Genomic DNA, 19,083 nt, shown 5'->3' on the forward strand with positions numbered 1-19,083 from the left:
CATTTTGTAAATTGCGGGGGGGAAAGAGAGATGTTATTAACAAATCTTAGCAAATGGAGCCACTTTCTGGAGTTACTCACGTCTTTCCATTATCTACAGTGGCTACACCTGTATTAGTGAATTAAATAAAGCTGCGACCAATCTCTAGCCCTGAGTGTGTGCATCAGGTGTCTGTGCCCAGGTGTCAGCAGCAGGGGCTGCAGGTGGCCTCTGTGAGGAGAGGCCAGGGCTGCCCTGTGCCAGACACAGCCGGTTCCAGCCGGTCCCAGCCGGCTCCAAGGGCCCCACCGCAGGACACAGCTGAGCCCCTCAGCCAAGCTGGGGGTGCCTGGGGGAAAAGAGGTTTCCGAAAGGGCACAAGGCGGCAGAGGCAGAGGAAGAGGAAGCCAAGGAGGCAGCAGCAGCAGAGGGACCCCGCGGCCGGAGGAGGAGGAGGGCAGGAGGTGCTGCAGGCCCGCAGCAGGGCTCCCCTGCAGCCCTGGAGAGACCCCGCTGGAGCAGAGATCAGCAACATCTGTAATGTCTTCCCTAGATCTGAGCTCAGAAAAAAAATATTTGGCCAACATTTTTTTTATTTTCACACCTTTGATAGAGAGAAAAGTGTCAAGATCCTAAACGTTACACAACCATTAACCTTTGTAGACTTTAGAAGCTGCAAGTGGAGGAAAGGATCTTTCCTTCTCTTCCCACATATCCTCCTCTCCTGGGTGTTTCCTAGGGGATTGGGACCAGATCCTGCTGGTCTTTCACCTGTGATAGTACAAAGTGGCACCAAGGGTGCTGGATCTCCCCTTGTCCCACCCTACTTGACTGCAGTACAAGACCTCCTACCCTGATGCATCTTCTGTGCAACACACATTTCTCTAATTACAGCTTACAGGCTACGGCTGTACCAGTAAATTGAACAGTGTGGGGTACAACCTGGGGGACTTAATCTTGACTCTCTAAAATATTGAATTATTAATAAAGTCTTGGGCATGTTTCTGTCCCATGATGACTAGAATTCTCCCAAACTATTCACAGCAGTTAGCACAGGCCAGGAACTATTTCCAGTAGGTTTATTATATGCAGCCCCCTTGTGTGGGAAGTACACAAGTTGAAAAGTAGGGCCACGGGCCATATTGTGACAGCTGGCCTCAGCATTGAGTTTGTTTAAGTTGTACTAACATAACCCCAGAAGAAAAGAACCAGGCCATGCCTACAACACCAGTCTAGCAAATTTATACACTCTTTATTGCACACATTCAATTATTGCACATCCATGATGCTACACCACAGCAGTGCATCAGTCATCACTGATCTGTTTTGAGGGTAGCATGTGGCAAGACAGGCAATTACTCCTGTGTTTCCAGGCCCTGGATTATCACCATCACTTCACATCATCCTCCCTTTCAGAATGATTAGTTCTGAAGGACGATAAACAATATCAGGGAACACAGGAAGAGGCAACAGAAATATTTTTGTGAGGATAAAACATTTCAAAACACTGTTTAGTTGAAGATTAGAAAGGATTGAAGTCATCCAGACATTTGGAGTAGTAGTGAAACACCTGGCTCCAGTCTGTGGTTTCTTGCAGGATGAGGAAAAATGAGGACCCTTGAGCAGCTTGCAAAGCAAATGATTCAGGGACTCCTGTTTGCTGCACAGGCTTTTTTCTTCTGTCACTTAAGATAAAAAACGAAACTTGCATTTTCTATTGTGTTTGCTGCTCTTTGGAAACGAATAGAGAAAGTATTCTTCTATTTCAAATTAATGGTCTGCAGGCTGAAAATTTCTGCCTTGACCTTCATGGTGGAAGTGTGACTGGAACCTCCACAACAAAATCTCCTCAAACACCCAAGGGCTTATGCAAGAAGGAATACATTGACATATCCCTCCTCTTTTTTCTCTTTTCTGCCTTTTGTGCAGCAGTTGGTTCTATCAACACTCTATTTTTCTTCATTGAGAAACAACCTTTAATCCTAAAGGACCCCTGAATGGTAGCCTGAAGCTTTTCAGAGCTTTGAATGTTCGGATTCCTTAAGCAGAGAAGAAAAATGAAAGAACACTTCAGCTCTTCATCTGAAGGCTGTGTCTGACTCACCAGCTACTGGACAACAATCTGGAAAGTTTTAAACTCTCCTGACAGTTTTGGCCATTAATAACTGAGAAGATATATGCTTTCCTGTGTCTGCCAACAACCTCATCTGTCACAGGCTTTAGTCAGGACTTTGTAGGTTATTTTTATGTCACTTAATGCTGCTTCTGCAGAGGACATTTCAGTTAATAAAGTTGGTCACAAGAAGACCCTGAAAAGTGGTGGGGAAAACTCGTCAGGTGTCTGTGGAGGGATGCCTGGCTCCACAGCCCTTATCAGCTCAGCCCAGTACTTATGCAGAGCCTCCCAGGTCCTTCACTGGGATTGTACTGTGGATCCATGGATCTCTATGTCATCTGCAATTTCTGTAGCCATAAGCAAGCAGAGTGGTGTTGCCTAGAAGAATGACTGAGAAACCTGCTACTGCTAAGTGCTTTTAAAGTTTCCCATTAGCTACCAATGGTACTCTTTATTTTGGGAATTTAAGATAAGAGGTATTGTTGCAGCTCTCAGTGGCTACAAGTTATTTCTGTACTCATCATATCTGCTGTCTGTCTGCAGGGATTGCTCCAGAGCTGTAATAAAAAATAACATCCCTCACATGCCACTAACTCTGCAGGTTTAGATTACAGCCAAAGAAATAGTGCAGCCACTGGGGCAAAACAAATACATAAGAGTAAATTTGATGCTCTCATGTTGTGAAAGATGCACAGACGATGATGTACAAGAGAAAGCCTGCAGCGTGTTACTGAGCTGTTAGCCGTGCATCTAAAAGCAGTGTAAAGACTTCATCAGTCATGGAGACCAATTTGCACTGTATCTTAGTAGAGTGAGAAGATATTGTGTGTATGTGTGTATATATAAAATGTACTTTTTCCTAACAGAGACTAGCACATTGTTGCTGCCTAGGATTTGCTGAAAATGCTCTGCCTTGAGCTTTTGTTTAAAAGATAGTACCAAGTGGCAGGAAATATGCACTCCAGTCATGCATCACACTTGAAGGGAGACTTGGAAAATAGCTAATTATTTATGAATCATAGAATCATAGAATATCAGGTTGGAAGGGACCTCAAGAATCACTTGGTCCAACCCTTGGCAAAAGCACAGTCTAGACAAGATAGCCCAGCACCCTGTCCAGCAGAATCTTAAAAGTGTTCAACGTTGGGGAATCCACCACTTCCCTGGGGAGATTATTCCAATGGCTGATTGTTCTCATTGTGAAAAATTTTCCTCTTGTGTCCAATCGGAATCTCCCCAGGAGTAACTTGTACCCATTACCTCTCATCTTTTCCATGTGACTCCTTGTAAAAAGGGAGTCTCCATCTTTGTAGTCACCCTTTAAATACTGGAAACATGGTGATAAGGTCTCCCCTAAGCCTGCTTTCCTCAAGGCTGAACAAACCCAGTTCTCTCAGCCTTTCCTCATATGACAGGCTTCCCAGTCCTTTGATCATCTTTGTGGCCCTTCTCTGGACCCTCTCCAGCCTGTCCACATCTTTTTTGTATAGTGGGGACCAAAACTGAACACAGCATTCCAGGTGTGGCCTGACCGAGTAGAGTGGGATAATGACTTCTTTATCTTTGCTGGTGATGCCCTTGTTGATACAACCCAGCATCCTGTTGGCTTTCTTTGCTGCAGCAGCACACTGGTCACTCATATTGAGCTTGCTGTCCACCAGGACCCCCAGGTCCCTTTCCACAGAGCTGCTCCCCAGCTGGGTAGATCCCAGCCTGTCCTGCACTCCTGGATTATGTTTTCCCTGGTGCAAGACCTTACATTTTTCTTTGTTGAACTTCATAAGGTTTTTGTTAGTCCGCTCATCCAGCCTATCCATGTCTTCCTGCAGGGTGGCTCTCCCTTCCAAAGTGTCCACTTCCCCACTCAGTTTGGTTATCATTGGCAAACTTCATGAGGGTACACTTGGTCCCATCATCCAGATCACTTATGAAGATATTCAACAGCATTGGGCCCAATATCAGTCCCTGGGGGACCCCACTTGTGACAGGTTGCCAGTTTGAAAAGGAGCTATTTACCATGACCCTCTGGGTGTGGCCTGTCAGACAGTTCCCCACCCACTGCACAGACCACTTGTCTAGACCATAACGCATCAGTTTCTCTAGGAGGAGGCTGTGGGAAACTGTATTGAAAGCCTTGGAGAAATCCAGGTAGAGAATGTCCACCGCTTGCCCCACATCAACCGAGCAGGTTACTTTGTCGTAAAAGGTGATCAGGTTTCTAAAGCACAGTTTGCCCTTGGTGAATCCGTGCTGGCTTTTCCCAATCACATGCTTAATTTGACTTGTGATAGCCCCCCGGAGGATTCGTTCCATAATTTTCCCAGGAACTGAAGTAAGACTGATGGGCCTATAATTTCCTGGATCCTCCTTTAAGCCCTTCTTGTAGATGGGGGTGACATCTTCCAGTCTTCTGGGATGTCCCCCGATCTCCACAACTTCTCAAAGATTATGGAGAGCAGCCTCGGAACGATGTCAGCCAGCTCTCTTAACACCCTCGGGTGGATTTTGTCAGGTCCCATCCATTTGTAGGGGTCAACCTCCTGTAATAGTTCACATATCAACTCTTCCTTCACTGACAGTGGGTCTGTGTTTGCATCAACCTGGATTTTTGTTCCCAAGACCTGCGGCCCAACAGGGCTGGTAAAGGCAGAGGTGAAGAAAGTGTTGAGAACCTCTGCCTTTTCAGCGTTGGTGACTAATTAACCTCTCCTGTTTAACAGAGGGACAATATTTTCCTTCTGTTTCTGCTTGTTGTTTATGTACCTGAAGAACCCTTTCTTGTAGTTTTTGACATCTCTGGCCAATTTCAATTTGAGCTAAGCTTTTGCTTTTCTAATTGCATCTCTGCACGCCCTGGCAATGTCTTTGTAGTTCTCAATGGGTATTCGTCTGCTTTTCCATCTCTGGTATGCTTCTCTTTTGGTTTTGAGCAGACTCAGAAACTCGCAGTTAAGCCAAGGGGGTCTCTTGCTCCACCTACTTCTCTTACCTTTAAAGGGGATGAGCTGTTTTTGTGCTTCCAGGAGAGCATTCTGGAAAAACTCCCAGCACTTGCTAGTTCTTTTATCTTCCATGGAAGCTTCCCACAGAATCCCTCCCAACCGAGCTCTGAGCGAGCTGAAGTTTGCTCTTCTAAAATCCAAAACCTTTGTCTTAGTACTAACCTTCAGAGTCCTCAGCAGGATCCCAAACTCCACGCTATTTTGATCACTGCAGCCAAGGCTATCACTAACCAACATATTACAAAACAGGTTTTCTAGGTTTGTGAGTAGCAAGTCCAGCAGTGCCGCATTCCTGATTGGTACATCTAACATTTGTATGAGGAAGCAGTCCTCTACGCATTCCAGGAACTTGATGGATGACGTGAGCTTGTGTATTGTGTATTGTTCTTCCAACAAATGTCTGGATAGTTGAATTCACCTATAATAATCAGGTTCTGTTGACCCAAAGCTTGCTTAAGTGACCCAAATATTGCTTTGTTGGCCTTATTGTCTTGGTTTGGAGGCCGGTAGCAGATACCTACTGAAAGATGCCCCTTGGAGATGACCCCTCTGATCTTGACACAGAGGCATTCAGTAGGGCTTCCACAATTGCAGTAGTTGACTTCTATACATTCAACATGCTCCTTAACATAGAGCACAACTCCTCCTTGTCTTCTTTGCTTCCTGTCTTTACGAAACAGCCTATAGCCATCCATCATGATCCTCCAGTCATGTGAGTTGTCCCACCATTTGTCAGTTATTCCTATGATATCATAGCTTTCTGACTGGGTGCAGAGCTCCAGTTCCTCCTGTTTGTTCCCCAAGCTGCATGCGTTGGTATACATACACTTGAGGTGGTTGGTCTTCTGGTTCTCTTCTTGGGAGGCAGCTAAGGAACATTTGTCGCTGCTCTGGTTGGCCTGGCTTATTCCCCAGTTGGTTGCAATGGCATGAGCATTGCCACTTTGGACCCCACCCACCAAGTCCTCATATCTCCCTGTGTAATCATAGCAGTATTTCAGTTGCATTGAGTTTCTGGCTTGGCTGTGTGATGCACACCCTTGGAGGGAGACTTGCACTGACAGAGGGAGCCTCCGTCCTGCTGGGTGTGGCTGTGTTTAACTGAGCACCCTGCTTAACCCTAGCCCTGCTCCTCCTCCTCCTCTCCAGTGGCGCTGGTTGATGTTGTGAAGGAGTCCCCCGCTCATTCCCTGCACGTGGACGTCTGTCCCCCTCTCATTGCCCCTGTGGATCTCTGGTCCTTCTTGTTGCAAGAAGTGAACACCCAAGTTAGTTATCAAATATTGTGATCTGGTATTTGATGCTTTTACCTCTCGCCCTGGTTCTGTCTGCCCTGCAGCCCACAGGGTGATGGGGGTCTGGAGTTATGCCCCAGTTATTTCTAAACTAGCCATGGGCCAGGCTCAGCTCTGCATATTTCCCCTTTTTCAAGGCTGGGACTTGGTGGCCTTGCAGTGCCAGCACTTTTGTTTTGCCCTTCCCTGTCCACTCCTCTCATCAGGGAAGACTTTGACTTGAAGTCAGAGAGATCTTTGCTGTGGGTTTCAGTGGGAGGAGACCTCAGCTCTGTTTGACCTTCTATTTTCTTTCAAAGTACTCAAAACAGAACATCAGGCTGCTTCCAGGGCCAGACACTTTCTTGGCCAGTTGCAAGAAGCCTTCCTGATCTGGCTGTGGTACAAGAGGTCAGAATTTCACTTGGATGAATTGTTCTCAAACAAAGTCTCCAATGTTTTAGGCAAAAAAAAAGGCTTTTCTTTTGATGTCAGCTGTGATGCAGGTTTTTTTATCTCAGCACACTTTTGTCCACAGACCTATTTACTGTGGTGGATGGGTGAAAATGCTGAGTGGGAATTAACCATGTTCTGTTTCAGGCACCAATGCAGTGCAGTTTTAATTTGTTTATTTTTTCCCCTATACTATTACCATTAGATTTTATTTACTACCCTGAAATGTTGCTCTCTGGTGCTATGAATCAGCCCCTTTCTGCCAAGCTCCATTCTTTTAATTAGCACTAAACTGATTCCCCAAGCACCTTTTAACAATATAAACACTATATGAATTTTAGGGTTTTTTTCTCTCTTTATTTTATTTTCTATTCAAAGTCATCATAAACTGTGAAGTAAATGTCATGAAAAATGAAAATGGAATATCTCCAAGTTCCCCGCAGCAGCAGCACAATGACGCGCAACAGTGCAATTGCAAAGCATAGCGGGTAAAAAATTTCTATTAGGCTTTGCTGCTGTTAAGGACAGCATCAGAGCACAGAAGCCAAAATGAGCAGGGACTGGATTCCTTGCTAAGTGCCAGTCACCTGGAGAGAAGAGGGGTACCTTTCTGGGACTTTGCAATGCACCCCAGCTGTTGGCTTTGGATCAGAGGCTCAGCTTGAAGATGAGGGAGAAGAGTTGCATGAAATGAACATAGACAGTGTGAAGAAAAGGGATAATGTGGAGATAAATAATTAGGGGTTAAAGAGAACGGGAAAGGCAGCTGCAGAGGGGAGGAGGAAGTGGGGGCAGGAAAGAGACCGTGTGCTGGAAAGCTAAACCTCAGCAGGCCAAGGAACGGCTGCGGATATAGCGCAGAACTCTTCCAGGACAGCATTTCCTGTTGACTCAGGGGCTATGTCGAAACCAGTATCAGTTGGGGAATGTGGATTTGAAACATTTCTGTACTGGCAAAAGCACCATTATTATAGATGAAAAGGGCCTTTTATTTGGAGTCTCATGAGCAATAGGAGTGCTTCTTCACTAATACAAGCTGATTTGTGTAGAAGGGTCTGGCTGGACCAACTACCCCAGTTCAAGTGTCCTCATAAACCTTTTCTAGCATAGACCTGACCTATGGAAGCATCAAGAGCAGGGTGGGAATGTGGTCTCCTCTAATTTATATTTTCCTGAGAGTAATTTTTGCATTGCTATACCTTAAAATCTACCTGGCTTTCCACTCCACCCCCCTCCCGCAGCCCTCCTGAGATGAAAGAAAAAGAGGAGTCAAGAAAATGATGAAAGAAGCCCAGGTAGATATGTTTGGGGCCTTACAGCTCTCCCAGCCAGGCTTGCATTTGAACTGGTACACTGCAGAGCTGTAAGCATGACACTGCTGGCAAGCTGAAACTTAAGAGCCTACTGAAAAGCTGGAAAAGGTTCTTGTCATGTGTGACTTAGGCTAGTTATACCAGGTCTTTATTGTACTTATCTGGCTGTAAAATGGGAAAAATAAAAAAATCTGCTCTTTGCAGGCAGGAAAAAGAAGTAAATGCCTCGTACTCTAAGCTATAGTAAAGAAGATGATGATTGATTTTTTTTGTTTGTGAAAAGTAGAGAAACATCCTATAGAGACATAAGTTCTGGAGATACAGAGCACTCACCTTCCCTCAAGATCTGCTGTTGGACATTAAAAGTAGTAGCTGCTCTTGAGCATCATGTTGCACAACCTCTGGTGGGACACACCATGTATGTCATGCTTACACATGATGTCGTGTTCTGTAAGCACCATGTTCACTGAATTTGAAGTGATGACCATCAGCCAAGGAGGACCATGAAACCTAGCAGGTAGTGAGGGTGACAGGAGCAGAGGAATAACCAAAGGAGGTGAACCAGTGACACCAGCCTCAGGTCAGTGACACACTCTTGCAAAGGGCAACATGGGATCCTCCACCAGATCCAGCCTGGTCAGCCACAGGGAACTGCATGCACAGGAGAGCAATAAGAATAATAACAGGGAAGGCAGATTTCACTCAGAAGAAAAAGTTGCGGATTAAAGTAGCAGGTTAGATTTGTCTGGGTAGATCCCAAGCACCTGATCCCTGGGAATCACCCCCAAAGTTCAGCTTTCTAGTCTTCCATGAAGCTTCACTGAGCCCCAGTCTGTGACACAATGGCCTTACTGAGAGCTAAACGTAGGCCAAAGAGGTCTATTTTTAGCATGCTAAAATATTCCAAAAAGGTGAAAAAAGTGTGTAAATCTGGAACTGGATTCCAGGGCAGAGGGTTGTGGGGTTTTTTTGTGAAAAATGGCTTCTCAGAGAAGTGCTCCTTTTGGAGGATTTGTGGCATCTTGGCAAAGGAATAATTTGTTCCCTCATAAACACAGTCACCACTCTGAGTGCAACTGGTGTAAATCAGGGCATCTTGCAGCCTCTGGCTCCGCTGGCATTTCTGACTTCATCTGAAAGGCAGGCCCACGGCTTTTGATACAAAGTTCACTGCCAAATTTAAGAGCTTCAGCCTTCATTCAGACATTTTTTACCAGGCATGAAAGGAGTGCAAACTACCGTGCAAGCAATCTGAAGCAAACACGTCTGTCAGAGTTTGACTTCTCTCTCTGCCTGTCAGCCCTCTGCTGCTTTTGAAAGCGGTCAGGCTCATGACTGTATGTTTGACTGTGTCGGCTGGGTCGGAAACAATTTGTCAGGCTGATCCTTTAACTGGCTCCATGGGAGCCTCTCCTGAGAGTGCTCGCCCCCAAGGATTCCCACAGGCAGGCATGCACCCCTTGTGTCATGATGTCCAACGGGTTCAGCCTTCATCTCACGGCGCAAGTCCCTGACAGCCCAGGAGGCTGTAACAAAAACTGTGAAAAAACAGAATATTAGAGTTAGAGATACCAGGCTGTCTGCCACAACTCTGGCTAGCCTTGAAAGTCTTAGTTCATGCCCACATCTTATGTGGGCACTTAAACAAATTATTTCTCTATATAGTATTTACCTACAAGAATCAAGGATAGGACAACGGGTGTAGTAATATGCTTAGTTCCTAAGGTGCTAAGTTAGGTGCCTAAATAACTTTGAATTTGGACCAAATGGGGACATGGCATAGGTCTCTCTTCAGCACATTTTGGGAAGCAACTGCCTCCTTTCTGGATGCTTCATCCCCCACAGAGTCCTTCCCTGGCAAGGGAGAGACAGGGTGAGGTCCATCCTTCCCCTGCTGTCAGCATTGCTAGAAACACCCCTATTACCCGCTGAACAAAGCGCTGTTGGTCAGCACTCCAGGCTGACCTACACTACACCCCATGTGATAGGACTTGTGTAACTGCCATACATCTTACCACTGCTGCGACTTAGGATTTTGAACGAAAACCACCCATTTGGAGTTTTTCTGCACTCTAGGCTGGGCTGAGATGCTGAGCCTAATGATGTTGCTTTGGCCCATTCCTTTGATAAACCAATCATTCAGTTGGTTAGTTATTTGCTCTGTCTTTCACCTGAACATGGGCTTTACTTCAGAGTGAAATCTCCCAGCTACTAACATCCTACATGATCTAATCAAATCTTAGGTACTTCTAATCCACATTGCAAACTGCAGATCTGAGTTCACAGCCCTCTGACCAGTGAGTTGCCAGCCTTCCTACTCTAATAGCATCTCTCATCTCCACCTGGCTGCTTGTGGTCCTCCACACCTCTGCTCTGCACTGCCAAATACAGTAATACCTGCATGCAGGTTTCATTACCTCATGATGCTGCAGAATTGTACCTTGGTCTACTACATCACTGAAATGCTCTTGTGATAGAAGAATACATTCTGCTTCATTTCAAGTTTCTTAAGCTCAGTGTTTGCCCTTGAGAAAAATTGTCATCATAGTCATGATAATAAAGGGCTGTGCTAGATGCAAGCTAAAAGCCTGCTTGAGGCAGGGCCTATCAGTCTTTCATGCCTGAGCTGTGCCAGTTTTGGTAGTTATAGAGTAAGGTAGTCAGCATCCAGCCATTCACATTTGACTTGTCACTCCAAAGATCAGCCATTAATTCAAACTTATATTCACTGTGCCTTATGATCAAGTACTGAGCAAGCTCTTGAGAGCCAGAATAAATCCCTGCCTTACCTAGTTATCCTGTTCTTAAGGTACCTAGCCAAAATCTTTTCACTGAAAATTCATCCTTCTATTATTTAAAATTGAGGTATTTGAGCAATTATGATTGCATAATGTAATTCTTTTTGTGAGAGGCTTAAAATCAAAAGCATAGCCTTCCTGATGTTGGTGTTTTATTGTTTCCATTTTTCCTCTCTTACCCCCTCAAAAAAACCCCAACAACCAACTGTTCATCTGACTCCTGCAGGGTGACAACAATCTTAGAGTTCTTTACAAAACCTTTTTTTCCATTTCTTTTAATTTGGTCTGAATTTTTGACCAGATTTGATTTTTAGCCTTTCAGCCCAGGGAGACTCCATTTGCTTTGCTGTGGAAAGGCGATTCTACTTTATGCACTCTCTGCACATGATGTGTCAATCTGTGGGAGCTGAACTGAGAAGAAACAGTAAGCCTCTTTGCTCTTCAGCTTAGGCTCTCATTTCACTTAAACTGACACATGCACACCAGATCACTACCTTCAGTGGCACATATAAAATGCTGCTGTAAACTGGTTGTGACTCCACCGACTTCTTTTATATTGTTGTAAAATAGGGGTGTGTGGTGTGACAGAATACATCTATGTTAATAATGAATAATGGTCACTAAAAGTGCTAGCTGCCCCTGAAAACTGGCCAGCTATTAACATGAAACAAAAATAATAGGTAAACTTTTTTTGGTCTGTCTTGCTAAAAATCTCAATCTTCACCAGGGAAGCTAAGCAAAACACTAAAATCTCCCTTCACAAGCCAATGAACTGCTGCCAATTGCAATGGTGCTTTTCAATGTGGACATCCGCTCATTATGAAAGGGCCAAGACTCCTAAATGAGCACTGACCATTGCACAGATGTCGGGTGGGGCTTCCAAAGCCATAATGGGAACCGGGCATCCGAATTCCCTACAGGTTAGTGGAATCTGACTTACAGAATTCCTTAGTCACCTTTGAAAACCAGCTGTAATGTTTTAAAATATCCAGTCCTGTCTGATACAGTGACCTACAAGATGCTATCAGTTTAATTGACTTTTCTCACTAGCCTCTCTAGAGTGATTGCATAGGAAACAGCCAAGATAAACTACTGAGACATTGCCTCTCATACCATGATAGCAGAATACATGAGGAATAACAACAGTAAGGAAAAGGAGGTCTCCTTAAAACAATAAAATAGCAGCTTTTGTAATGACTCAAAATCTGTGCTGTGAAATGTGGCATTTTCCACACCCAATCGTACAGCCAGCCTCCTAAAGAGTGAGTAAATTTGGCAGGAATCCTGATGCAAAACTGTCTTAATTCTCCTTGACGGCACATCAGCTCTCAGCTGAAGTTTGCTGAGTTTTAGTCACTGCTGGAATCAAAAGGTCTTTCTTGGGCAGCTGGAAAACTAGGAGAGGGAGCTCACATCATCGTGACCAAAGGCCACACTAGAGGATCCACATCTGCAGGGGCAGAAACTAGTGACCTCTCAGCTTTGGGCCAGATCAACGTCATGGAAATAGAAAAAGTTGAAAGCACTGACTATCACACTTCCTATTAACCAAATTCTCTCACCACCTGAAACTTATATAAAATCCCTGCTAGGTGGGTGTCTATGTTTCAAAGACCAAATGAGAACCATGTGGAGGATCTTTGGCTTTGTGATCATGTTTATTTTTTTAGCTTCATATAGGGAGGAGCAACGGTCCATAAATCTATAATTACTACTATATGAGCCACTGCTATATACTGTAGCTGGAGCAAGTTAGAGAGAACATGAGCCTTTCATATAATACAGAGCATTGGCTGTGATGCTGCTATGGTGAAAGACTGAGTCGTTAAATTTAGCCAAGAGAATTATATGATGTGGGTGCCTGCAATAGCAGGAAAACAACCATGATGTTCCAGCTGTATGTGTCAAGTACTTATGAAAACAATTAATGTTCCAGCATTGCCATTTAGTCAGTTATTTTCTTTTCAACTCTGCATGGTAAAATCTTTCTAATACTCTACTTTTTTTTTTTTCTGTTTGCTATTATCGCCTATGCAAAAGAATCACACAAAATGCTGTAGGTTAGATATTCAAGCCTCAGCTCCATATACAGAAAGGTTCTGATGGCTTGTCTTTCAAAAAGTTCAGATTAAATGACTTAATTGGCATTAACTTGGTTTTTCTGTGTGTACGTTCATGAGAAAGTTTCAAAGGATGCTTCACTTTTAATAAATTATAGCTATTTCCAGGAGGAGGGAGGAAAGCATGGCTCTTACTCAGCATGCTTCTGTGCATTGTTTCACTACCAGATCACTGAAGTGTTTGGTATTTCAGCTTAAAGCACAATGACCTTAACAGTCTGAGAATGTATTTATCTTACTAAGAATTATATGTGGGAGCAGACTTGGCCTCTCAGTATCACTAAGGCTAAAGACCTCTCTGTAGCCCACACGTAGGCTTTTCTAATTAAGTCTCCTTATTGGATTTGACTGGGCTATTTCTGTCTGTGTGGTTCCCCATGAGGAAGAGTAGTAAAGTCAGGGAGGTGAACAGTTTTACAACCAAAGATTGGATCACTTCTACTGCTGCAAAAGTCACTTCAGATTTCAAAGATGTTTGAGCTTAAGGACCCAGGATGGAAGATGGGTGAAATATGGGATTAGATGAACACATGGGATCATGAGACTGCATTCATCTGCATTGAAATGCACCTTGGCAGAAACCAGTTAAAAGAGGTATGAAGAATGAGCAGGACTAGCATAAGTGAAGAAGAGGGTGCAGAGAACTGGGAAAGAGTATTGCTTTTTTAAAGGAGGAAACAAATAGTGGTGTGTAGAAAAGAGTGTGAGGGCTTCTAGGAAACCTAGAGAGAGAGAGAACGGTCTGAAGAGCTGCATCCAGTGCAACAGGGTGGGTTTGAGGAAGTCAGCCACTAATGAAATAAAGATGTTTTACAAAAATTCCATACTTAAAAAGGTTCTTTTACCAAACTGACAGTTGAGCTGAATACCTCAGGAGGGGTGACCTAAAAGCCCAGTCATACCTACCTTACCTACCAAGCCTACCAGATGGCCAAGACTGTAAGTAGGAGGCTACAAGGCTAAGCTGCTGAGTTTCTAGCTCAAAATTAAAACCTTTTTCTCAAATTCCAGAGGCATATCTGGGCTCAGGGTGGAGCTGAATTGGGGGAAAGATTGTATATTTGGCTTTCATTAATATGAGGAGTCAATACTGAAGCCTTTTAAATCTGTCCTCTGTTTACCAGCTCCGTGGGCAGCAGATTAATACTGGGGTTGCTGTGTACAATAATTAGTTCTCAAAGATATTTAATTTTGTATGTTATATTTTATGCTTTATGATATTGTGATGCAGAATACAGTATGCTCACAGTATTATGGAAGGAACCCTGATGAGCTGAGCATTTCCTGTTGGAGTTATTGAATTTATTGCAGGTGTTTGTTTTTTCTTATGTTTTTATTCTTTAGAAGGCAATTGAGATTAATTACTTTTTGGGAAGCTGGCCTGTTTGGAATGACAGTACCAAAGTAGGTATATACAGCAGGGAAGAAAAGTCTTCATTTGCATTTCTATTTGTAAATATTAATTGATATAAAATAATAAAACCATATGGTTTTAGTTTACTAGGATTTAAATTATTTAGGTAATGTATTTAGCATTCCAGTGTTTCTACAATAGCCTTTTAACATCTCTTCAACAGGAGCTATGGCATATTGGGTTGATTCATCAAAACTGTTACTCTCATGGCCCATTTTTCCCCAAAGTGATTATTTGACTCAGTGTAACAATACAGCCTGGCATATGACTATACGAAGCCCGTTCTCTACAAAGAACATCCCAGTTAACATCAGTATTTCACAGGGATTTGGCTGGTGTTCTGGGGAATTTGATTTTTTGGAAGAGTACAGTGCAGAAACAAAGAACATTAGCAGGGAGAAGATGCCTCAGTGTCGGGAATGAAAGATAGGAAGAGCAGTATAGAGAGCAAAGTGACCTTTTAGATGAGTACTTTTCTAATGATAAAGTACTTTTAGATGAGTTATAATGCTGACTTTGATGACAAAGTACTTTTAGATGAGTTATAATGCATTTGTTTAATGGATGAAGAAGAACTTTTCACATTTCCTGAAAATTTTTATACATATATATATATATATATGTACACACACATATAAATAAAAAATAATAAAGAGTCACAGGACTATTAGGGTCAAGCTAAGGAGGACCAGGATGCCTCCATTGTGGAAATTAGGTAACAGAGCTAGAGAAACTCACATTTCTTTAACCCAACTCACTGTTAAATGAATATTAAATACTGTAGCTCAGCTTTGGGTCTTCCCAGGGCTGTAGAAGATGGGCATGACTGTCTGCATATGTGGACACATGCAAAATCATAGCTGTTATTAAAATAAGAGGTTTTGGAAGGCTGCATTAAGTTTTAAATAGAATCTATTAGACATCGATTTCCAGGAGAAGTCTCAAAAGAGGAAAAAGTAAACCCAGTCTTGGCCAAGGAATCACAACTGCTGAAAAGAAAGCATCCTCTACTGAGCTATACAATTAAGATCTGGGCTTTTAAAAACATTCTTAAATACTTTCTTTTTTTCATTACCAGTTAGCTAGCATAGGTAAAGATAATGATGGAAAACACAGTTTGATTTCTCCATCTTTACTTTTTTATATTTAATCAGTTAACAAGCTTCTTGATTCTTCTCTTTTTTTTATTGTTTATTGAACAGGATGTAAGTATAAGAACTATGAGTGTTACACAGTTTTTCTTCTAGCTAGGTAAAATCTTTGGAAACCTGGATACATGGCAGACAGTAGTAACCGCTCATGCACTGGCAAAGGTCCCAAGCAGCAAAGAAAACCTTATGAGTTGTTTTATTAAATCATTTCAACACTGCCCAAGAAATTTGGGTCCTACTGAAATGAATGGAAATTTTGCTATTAGTTTCAGGGCAGCCTTGGTTTTACTTTTTGTTCTCAAGTATCATTAACTCGTGTGTGATATACTGTTGGTTGAGGATTATCTGTTGCCAAATGATCTCAGCAGTGAATTAACAACCTAACCCAAACTACCTTCAGAGCCATTAGCGATACCCTATGATGCACTTTTCCTTATGCTTCCAAAACTGTTCTGTATCATCTCACCTTCTCCTTACAAAAGATAAATGTTCCAAGGACAGCATATTCTAAGCTTTAATTAAAAAATGCTTTGTATTATCTCTGTTGTGTGTTGTGCTTTACCCAAATGGTCTTATACATATTTTCACAGGTGATCATGAGCTGAATATAGCACGTGCATGTGCCTGACTTCATGTGGACACAATCAATGCACACTCTTGATTCCCTTCTTACATCGTTCTTCTTGGATCCAACCCTTCCCCATTTTGTAACTTTTTATTTTTCTCCAGAATGCCAAACCAGGCTCCCACTCTTATAGGCAGCTTGTGATAGGGTGAGGAACAAAAAAGAACAAGTCAGATATGACATGTGGCAAATTTAAGCCTCCTCAGCTGAGGGACTTCTCAGAGTTTCAATGTACATCCTTTTCTGGCTGCTGGTACTACAATGTGTGGGCATTTGGGTTCTTTCAAGAAATAAAGTCCAAGTACTTTTGTTTGGTTTTTGCAGTTTTTATTGATACTTCATTTTTCAAATTACAGTTTCTTTTGACCTAAAATAATAGCTGTAGGGCTTATTTTGTGCCATATTCAACAATTTTATTGAAAAACTACTTTCTTGAAAGGTCTACTTTACATGTTCAGAAAGTTAACTAAAGGAAGCAACTTGTTCATCTGGTGCAACACGGTTGTATGGATGTACAATGGTGTGACAAACCCACCCAATAGCACTGTGACTTTCTATCTGCTGTAAGCCACCTTGTCTCCCAGTGGCTGGCTCTCCCGCGAGGTAAGTCCTTCATTGGGAGCTTCACTAGGCCTGTTTTCTGCAGACAGCTCTCCATTACTTGCACTTCCTGAAAAGACAATATAATTAAGATTAAAATAAATGTCATGTCTTTGATGCAGCAAGCTAGACAATATGCATTTTCTCAATGACACTTAAGAGTCTTTTTATGCAGCTATAAATGTTCAGGAGGCAATTTTTCTCAGTTTGCAGTCCATTTGCAAAATGCTTTAGGGTAATGACAGATCACTTAATGGTAATTAATTATCATGCTTCCAGCATGCTTTAAACAACTGCCACTGGAATGCATAATAGTTTGCACTCCACCTGTGCAAGACTTGTTATCTTTTTTGTATTATCTCCTGATACTTACCTACAAGGCAGGAAGCATGGGGACCATTATTTTTTTGTCTGTCTGGAATACATAAAGCCCCAAGCACCCACCTCTGGTAGATCTCTTCTTCCTTATTCTTTACCTTCTGTGATTTTAGTCTTCCACCCTGTTTCAGAAGCACAGTTGCCTCAACAAGACCAAACTGTGCCATAAAGCGTACTGATGGTGTTTATTTAATGTATCCTACCCAGAGCGCTCTCATTGCTGCACAGATGTCCCTCATACTAAAGGAATCTGTTTTCTAGTGGAGATTTCCAAAAAGAAGGTGTGAATAGAATGGATAAAAGATGAATGCTAAACACAACATTCCTGATTTGGTCTTGATTCAAGTCTGAAATATGAACACTGTTGCTTTATTTGGACTCTTGTGTGGCTACACACGGTGTCTCAGAGCTAATGGAGAAGGCTTCAGCTTTGCTAGCTGTTGAATTTTCTACAGGTGGGGTCCAGTCTGCCTAACTTGGACATATAAAGTATGCCTAAATGTCTGAATTTAGGCACATGAGTTAGGCAGACAAGATTTCACTTTGGAGACACTAAAGGTATCTCCTTCTCCCCAGTTGCAACACTGCTTACAGAGGCACTTACTTTAGGAGGACTGGTTCTGTTTAGATACCAGTTAGATGAGTAAGAGATGTAGACTGGATCTAAGTCTACTTGTTTGGGATGCAGTGAGAGGCCCCTTATAAAGGGACTCACTGTTATGCAGTGCAGTCCACCACACTATGCAAGGGGAATTTTAGCATTAAGACATACTGTCTGAATATGCATAAACATTCTGGAGCTCCTGTTTTTAACTGAATTTCAAGTTGTTAACACATTCCCTGGAAAAAGCCACCCACAGCTTTTTTCCACAATGGCCACTCTTCTTGTTTCTCGTTTTGTTTCCCGTGGAAACCATCATGATTCAGAATATAAAGCATGTCTTTGAAATGCAACCATGGGAACTCCATTTACTAAATCCAAACCTTTTCAAGCACCATCACTTTCATAATTCCCCAGGTAAACTGCCCCCCAAAATGCTAACTTTACAAACTGGTTTCAAACAAAACTTCAACAGATTTATAGATCATCTGCTATGAAACAGATTCAAACTTTCCTCCATAATTTGTAAAGGCACTGCCAGTAAATAACATGAAGAATCATTGCATTTATGAAATTACTTTTGTTAAATTATCTTCAATTATGACAACATACATTTCAATTATATGCCAGTAACAAATTATACATTCCACCATTAAATATTGCAGCCTGATCACAAAATGAAATACCTACTTCAACTTGGACAATATTTTTACTAAACGGAAAGAAAATTACAGGTAACAGTTAAGCTGATATATACGCAACATCTTCTAGATCCAGCAGTGAATAACCTAAAAGATATGTAACTTCAGCTGTACAAGAGAGTCTAAATATGAGAGGCTTTATTCCAGAAACTGCAATTTATGAGTTTAGGAGTAACTCAGTTTTCTGAGGGACTGAGACCTAGGGTCTAAGATATTGAGCTTTGAGCCCTTAGTTATCCCTAATTTGACATTTCTAAGTCAAGACATTTCACATGGCAGTAAACAAAGGATCAAGAAAAAAATTTGAAAAGCCAGTTGCAGTTAGATTTTCTGATCACTGGTTTGTCCAATTCTTCTCCATTTTACTGAAATATGTTGATTTTTTTGCTTATAGATCACAGATGATATATGAAGCTGGAAAGATATTGATTTGAAGGAAGAAGTGAGATGGACAAAACAGGATTCATCACAGTTGGTTGAGACTGCATCAGAATAAACCCTCTACAGCTTTGCACTTGGACGTGAAAACGGAATTGTTTCTTTAGCAATGCCTCTTGC

General features: G+C 42.3%; 1 protein-coding gene and 1 long non-coding RNA gene across 2 annotated transcripts in view; one reads left to right on the forward strand and one right to left on the reverse strand.

Moving 5' to 3' along the window:
• Positions 1-13,177: 13,177 nt before the first annotated feature.
• On the forward strand, positions 13,178-16,436 carry LOC140647352 (uncharacterized). The gene is made up of 3 exons (XR_012040715.1): positions 13,178-13,649; positions 14,400-14,459; positions 16,211-16,436. It is a non-coding gene; the product is annotated as an uncharacterized lncRNA (long non-coding RNA).
• Positions 16,437-16,574: 138 nt separating this feature from the next.
• TG (thyroglobulin) overlaps positions 16,575-19,083 on the reverse strand; it is a 161,979-nt gene continuing 159,470 nt past the window's right edge. Inside the window, exon 48 of the mRNA XM_072855051.1 lies at positions 16,575-16,915. Coding sequence (XP_072711152.1) covers positions 16,800-16,915 — 116 coding nt within the window. The 3' untranslated portion in view covers positions 16,575-16,799. The remainder of the gene's footprint in view (positions 16,916-19,083) is intronic.

The sequence above is a fragment of the Ciconia boyciana genome, chromosome 2, assembly GCF_034638445.1.
Source record: "Ciconia boyciana chromosome 2, ASM3463844v1, whole genome shotgun sequence".
NCBI classification, from domain to species: Eukaryota; Metazoa; Chordata; class Aves; order Ciconiiformes; family Ciconiidae; genus Ciconia; species Ciconia boyciana.